Below are 6,000 nucleotides of genomic sequence, written 5' to 3' on the forward strand. Positions count from 1 at the left end.
CCACTGCATTCTGTAACTGCTGTGGCCGCGGCTGCTGTTCTTAATGATGTTACATTTGCTCCCTTTCCATATGTCCTCGCACGCTGCAAAGCTTTTTGTACACACTATGTTCTTTACCCATCTGTCTTACTGCATTACAACCTGGGAACAGGCAGGCGTGACTACACGAAAGGCTGTGAACTCACTCTGTAAATCCAAAGGCCAGATGATCGTCATCACTGAATGTACTGCAGAATTCTCCTCTTAAAGGAGGTCTTGCATTTCTGGGCGGTTGAGGAGAGCATCAGTAGTTCAGAAAGACAACACGTAGAAACTCTGGAAGCTTTGCAGTGTTTGAAACAAGGCCCTATCTTTAGCTAAAATTGGAATTAAATTGTCACCACCAGTGTCTGCCTTGTATTTATCACACAGATTCTGTTCATTATCCCTCACTGATGGACTTTTGTGTTGTTTTGTGGTTTCTAATTGTTGTTTTTGTTGACTCAGGGACGACGAGCTGCTGGCTAACAATTGTAGCTGCTTTAAATTGTGCACTGTCCCTGCAAAATGTATTTTTAAAAAGTCCAGTGAAAATAAATAAATCTTTGCTTATTGGCAGCAAAAGTCAGAATTTGTTAATTGTCATCTAATAAGTTCTGACAGTATCCAAATAAAAACACAAAGTCTTAATTGAGTTTCAAAGGTCTTCTTCAGCTGTTTTTAGCCTCAGGTGACATTCCTCAGTCAGTAACTTTACAGGAAACACTGTTTGCATTATGAACATGGAGTAAGTCAGGTTCTTTGCTGCCTCAGAGGGATGTTATTACATAACACGTCATCAGTCAGCATGCTGCTTTACTGCAGTCTTTGGTATTTTAATACAGGAGGTAGCAGAAAGATTTTCACACCATCTTACTACATGATGCTGCCCTGCTGCTCCACACCTCATCATTATTTCATTTTCCAGCATCAGCGTCACGTATTTCAGGCAGGAAAAGTCCCCCGTGTTTACAAATTTTCTTTGGCGTGACGCTCTGAATAGTGTCGTCGTACCTTTTTTGCGTGCCGTGTCCTCGGGGTCCAGATTCCGGCTCACCGTCACCACCTTGATCAGGAGCCGGTTGCCCCCCTGGCGGATCATGTTGACCACCTGTCTGTGGCCCACCTTCACCACGTTCTCCTGGTTCACCTGCCGCAAACACACAACGGTGGAGGCATTAATGGGCTGAGAAAGAAGGATAGACTTCTGAGGAATTCTGAGAGCGTTAGGAAAAGTTTTCTCAGCCTGTATGCTAACCGTTGCAGTTTGAGAACATTTTGAGCAGCATGGAAGTATTTTAAACTTCTGTATGTCTTGAGAAACCTTCTTTTGGGTGGGAAAACATTGTCACCCCTCCTATGCTCAGACTACAGGACTTTAAAAAAATCCCACCACATTTTGAAATTGAGTTGCACGTGATGAGAAACTTCACAGATATTCTTCTCTCTAATCTTAGACATGCACACACTCCAAGGTTAGAAAATAATGGTGCATCATACACTACCACACTGAGATTATAGTATCAGAAGGAGCAGAGCACCACATGATCTCATGGGGAAGTAGATGTAAACAAAATGGAGAATGTGGTGCAACAATTTGCTGTAATGGTAATAATACTTTACGGTGAGAAAAAACAAAAGCAGAAGGCTTAAATGATGAGTCTGGGTGAGAATATGGTCGGGAAGATGTGGTCAACGAGGGTTGCCTGTTGTTCAGCGTGAACTGGAGGTGAGATTTTAATCAGTTTTAATATCTGTAGCTAACATTAGCCTCAAGAGTTAGAATGTTTAGCGTTGCTAATTGTTGGGGTGGCCCTGATGAGCCTGCAAAGAGTTCATGAGGCTTAAGACTGAATCTGTAAACCCATCACATTACAAAATAATTTGGCACGAACATCTGTCCAGATGAAGATCGCAGACCAAATTCCTCCTCCGATTGTCAGGAGGGGTGAAACTGGAATAAATCAACCAGAAACTCCTGTAGGCAGAGCTCTGTTTAAATCCAAGAGCAGAAGAAACTAAGAATATGGAAACTTGACAAACCACACACACACCATCATTCTATAGTGTACATCTCTAAAGTACAAACTCAAAGCAAACTGCCCCCTAATCTGATTTACCATCAGATACTGTAGGCGACCATGGCCAGGTCTATCAAGAAACAAATACATGGTTTTAGAATAGTTTTGTGAGTTGAAAGAGGTTTTTTACTGGAATGGATGCAGTCTTATAGAGCTGCACGACTGCGACCTGTAAGATAAGATTGTTCTCACGTTAATTTATTGATTTTAGAAACAAAATATGTTTACTGCACATTAATATTTGAATAAACGGAGCACAGCCTTCACTGCTAATGTCTGACTGCATCAAAATACAGTCAGACTTAAAATAATCTTCACCTGAATTCAGTGCATCTCCTAAATGGATAAAGCTGTACCAAAACTTTGTACCCAATATTAAAACAACAGAGCAGCTTAACTTTGCACATTGTGTAATATGGTGACACACTGTATAGTGTTCCTGGTAGACATTTGATTTTTCATTTTGCGCATCTGCTCTCTGTTGGAAATCGCTCTTCCACTTTGGACTGCAGCTGCAACATCCAGGAGATTTCTGCACAGGCTGCCGCTGCAGGGTTACGTGCACAGCAGCATGACAGCTTCCAAAAAAAGTGAAGCCAAAACATCTGGATGGCTTCCTGGTAGCTGGCTGTTAGTGTAGGAAGAGCTTGATTTGATATGCAGCACAGTTCTCGGTATTTTCAACATCAGTATTGCAGTCGATCATGTTCATTTGACTGCAGAAAGCCAAAATCGAGATTAATATTTGATTAGATGTGCAGCCCTATCTATCCTCTAATAGTGAGGTCAATGTTTACGCATGACAGATGCAAAATGAAAAAAACCTCCAGTTTAAAGAAACAATATTTATTTTTATCAATATAAAAACAGCAATGGTAAAAAGCAGCAAGAAACTAAACACCAGCAATATGCTGCAAAGAAGACATTCAAAGATTTGCAGCGTCATGCTGGGACAGATGCTGTTTCCAGGTAGAAACCTCAATGTGAGAGACCAGCGACGTGGCAGGAGTCTGACCAAACAGAGGCATAAGGGAAGGACTGATATTACACTGCAGCTGTGCCCCAGTTACACACAATATCAGCCCCGCTTTTATCACAAAACCTTTGGCGGTAACAGACACATTTCCCCAAAATGGAGACTTGTGCTTCTTGAAGGGTTTGTAAAAGAAATAATTAATAGCGTGCACACCTATGGTCCACCTACACAGGTGATTTTACTTGTTATGGCTGATTAAACCTCTCCTCTGGTCTGTGTGGGTGCGTACAGTCTGTTTGAGTGACATCTGACCTCATTTACACTTTATGTTGCACATCCAGATAAAACCCAGGTGCATCTTATGGAGTACAGTTTTCACTCAGGTATACACTGTACAGAGTATTTGGCTTCTAGTTTACATTTTTTAACAAGCTCCCAATCAGGAACTTTGATAAAGTGGGAACGACACATCTGGTGACTTCATGCACATCCCAGCAAACTTCTGACCTCTTAAACATTTCAACCACAATAGCTGAAACCACATGTGGATCTTTAAGCTCATGAAGTACACACAGGTGAAACATCTGGATGACTAATCACTTGTACATTTGCCTCCTACAGATAGTCAGTCATGTACTTCAAAGCTGATTTTATTGCTTTCTTTAGTTAATGTGTATCAAGGTGAGATCATTCCTTTATCTTCATTAGTTTTTATTGTATTGTGCAAATGTATTAATTATGTTATTAACATCAAAACTATTACCTGTGCACTTGATAAATAAAGCTGTCAAACTCTAATCAAACCTTTTATCTGCCACACTTACCTGAAATAAGCTTTTTTTCTACACTTCCTGCTCCTCCCTGTAACGCCTGCAAGTTAACTTTAGAACAGTTTTAGATAATTGTTTGATCCATGCAGCTCATGTCTGCTACTTTTAATTATGGTTTTTAAATTGAGGTCATTTATTATTTTAAATCTACGTCCTTTACTGTGTTATATTATTATTATATTATTATATTATCAGCGCTCAACTTACTCGTGTATGAAATGTGCTACACAAATAAATCAGCCTTGCCTTTTCCTTACTAAAAATAGGTCAGTTAAAATGATCAATAACTGTCAATATCGACTGAGAGGAAACATTTTATTGTGATAAACTTTTCAGCTACACCCCCAGGCTTCAGCTTAAATCTGGAATATGTAACTTCCTCCTGTTTCTGATAATTAAAATAATCTGTCCTGAGGACTAAGGGGCTCAGCTGGTAGAGCGGCTTGTCCACTAAATACAAAGTGGGCGGTTCGATCTCCAGCTCCTCCGCATGCCAAAGTGTGGTGACTGAACCTGAAGCTGCTCCAAGTGGCAGCTCCTGTGTCTGAATGGGTGAATGATAAACACCGTGAAGCGCTTTGAGTACTGCCAAAGGTAGAAAAATGCTATTAAAGTGCAGACCATTTACCATTTACTGAACCTGCCCGCTAAAACACCAAATGTTGATCAATCCACTACTGAAAATAGTTGCCAACAACTACAATACTTCCTCTATTCAGCCCATTATCGGAATTTACTGAGCTTTCCTTTGATCCAAAAACTGAAACAACATGTTTATGAGGAAATCTTGAAGATTTACATCGTCAGTTTCTCAGCTGTCTCGCAGCCCTGGATGAAAATGGAGGTTAGATCAAATCAGATCAGATCAGATCAGGTTTACTGTCATTTTGCTGTACATACACAGTAGTACAGGCAAGATGAGAGAGCGTTTCTTCAGGATCATTTAAGTTTTGCAGAACGAACATCTGGGATAGGCAAGACACTGAACGTTCACACTCGCTGTCTCCTGAAGGGGCCGCTGCGTCCATGCCCGCCACCATTCTATTAGGTGCAGCACTAATAGAAGATATTAGGACAGAGGTAAAAGTTGTGACTGATTTTTCCTTTGATTCATCCTGAAGACAAAGTTTCTCAGCAGTAAGAAGACTTCAAGGGAAACGCTGGAGAATTCCATTTAAAACTGGCCATAGATATGCAAATACGATTGTGGCGGGGTGCTTCCTCCGTGTCCTGCTGCCAGTCTTCATAATTACAATATTCATGATGGAGAGGGGCTGCTGCCCTCACAGTCCGACTTCAAAGACAATCAGAACAAGTTGGTCTGTGGCCAGAAAGAGATTCTGCTGCAGAAACTTCAGCGGCAGCGGCTGTAATTAAAGGCGACGTGTGTTGTTTTTTTTTTCTCCGTGTAGAGGTCACAAACACCAGCAGGCCACATATATTAACATAGCCGCTATCCAAAACACTGCACTGCACACCCCCACGCTCATATCAGATTTTTGGCTGTGCAAACAAACACACACACACACAGACACAAACACACACAAACACACACACACTTTATACTTTCAAACATGCATGCCCCCGTGGATGGTTTTTAATCTCATTACCGCTCGTCTAATTTAATATGGGCCCTGCTGGACCGCTCCTCTCATCTATTCTCCGGTCTGCTCCGCCCCTCCTCTTCTTCTTCTTCATCTTCTTCTTCCTTCAGACAAACAGAGGAGGAGGGGTCACATGAAGAGATGCGACCGGCCCGGAGCGACGGCGAAGGAGTGATGGATGAGGGGAGCGAGAGAAAGGAAAAGTGGCAGATGAGGGGAAACGTAGAGGATGATGGGAAGCGATGAAGATGGAGTAGAGAGTTGGGGAGTTTCTTTCTTTCTATCCTGAGTTTTAATCCAGCAAACTCAGGCATCACAAGGGCACACATTTCAGTAATTAAAGAGAAACGCTCCAACAGCTGTTTGGGTTTGACCTTGTGTTCCCGCCGTCATCACAGGCACTGAGGTTCCCTCATACACTCCAACACACACACATAAAGACAGTTCACATATAGGGGTAGCCTTATGTAATCCGCTCTGTCTTTCCTCCC

The 6,000-nt window shown here is 41.8% G+C and overlaps 1 protein-coding gene across 1 annotated transcript in view; it reads right to left on the reverse strand.

The window, feature by feature from the left end:
* The window catches only part of shank2b (SH3 and multiple ankyrin repeat domains 2b), a 174,064-nt gene that overhangs the window by 30,328 nt on the left and 137,736 nt on the right, over positions 1–6,000 (reverse strand). The window contains exon 10 of the mRNA XM_008299526.1: positions 1,033–1,168. Coding sequence (XP_008297748.1) covers positions 1,033–1,168 — 136 coding nt within the window. The remainder of the gene's footprint in view (positions 1–1,032; positions 1,169–6,000) is intronic.

This window comes from Stegastes partitus, unplaced genomic scaffold (genome assembly GCF_000690725.1).
Source record: "Stegastes partitus isolate 25-593 unplaced genomic scaffold, Stegastes_partitus-1.0.2 Scaffold1429, whole genome shotgun sequence".
Taxonomy (NCBI): domain Eukaryota; kingdom Metazoa; phylum Chordata; class Actinopteri; family Pomacentridae; genus Stegastes; species Stegastes partitus.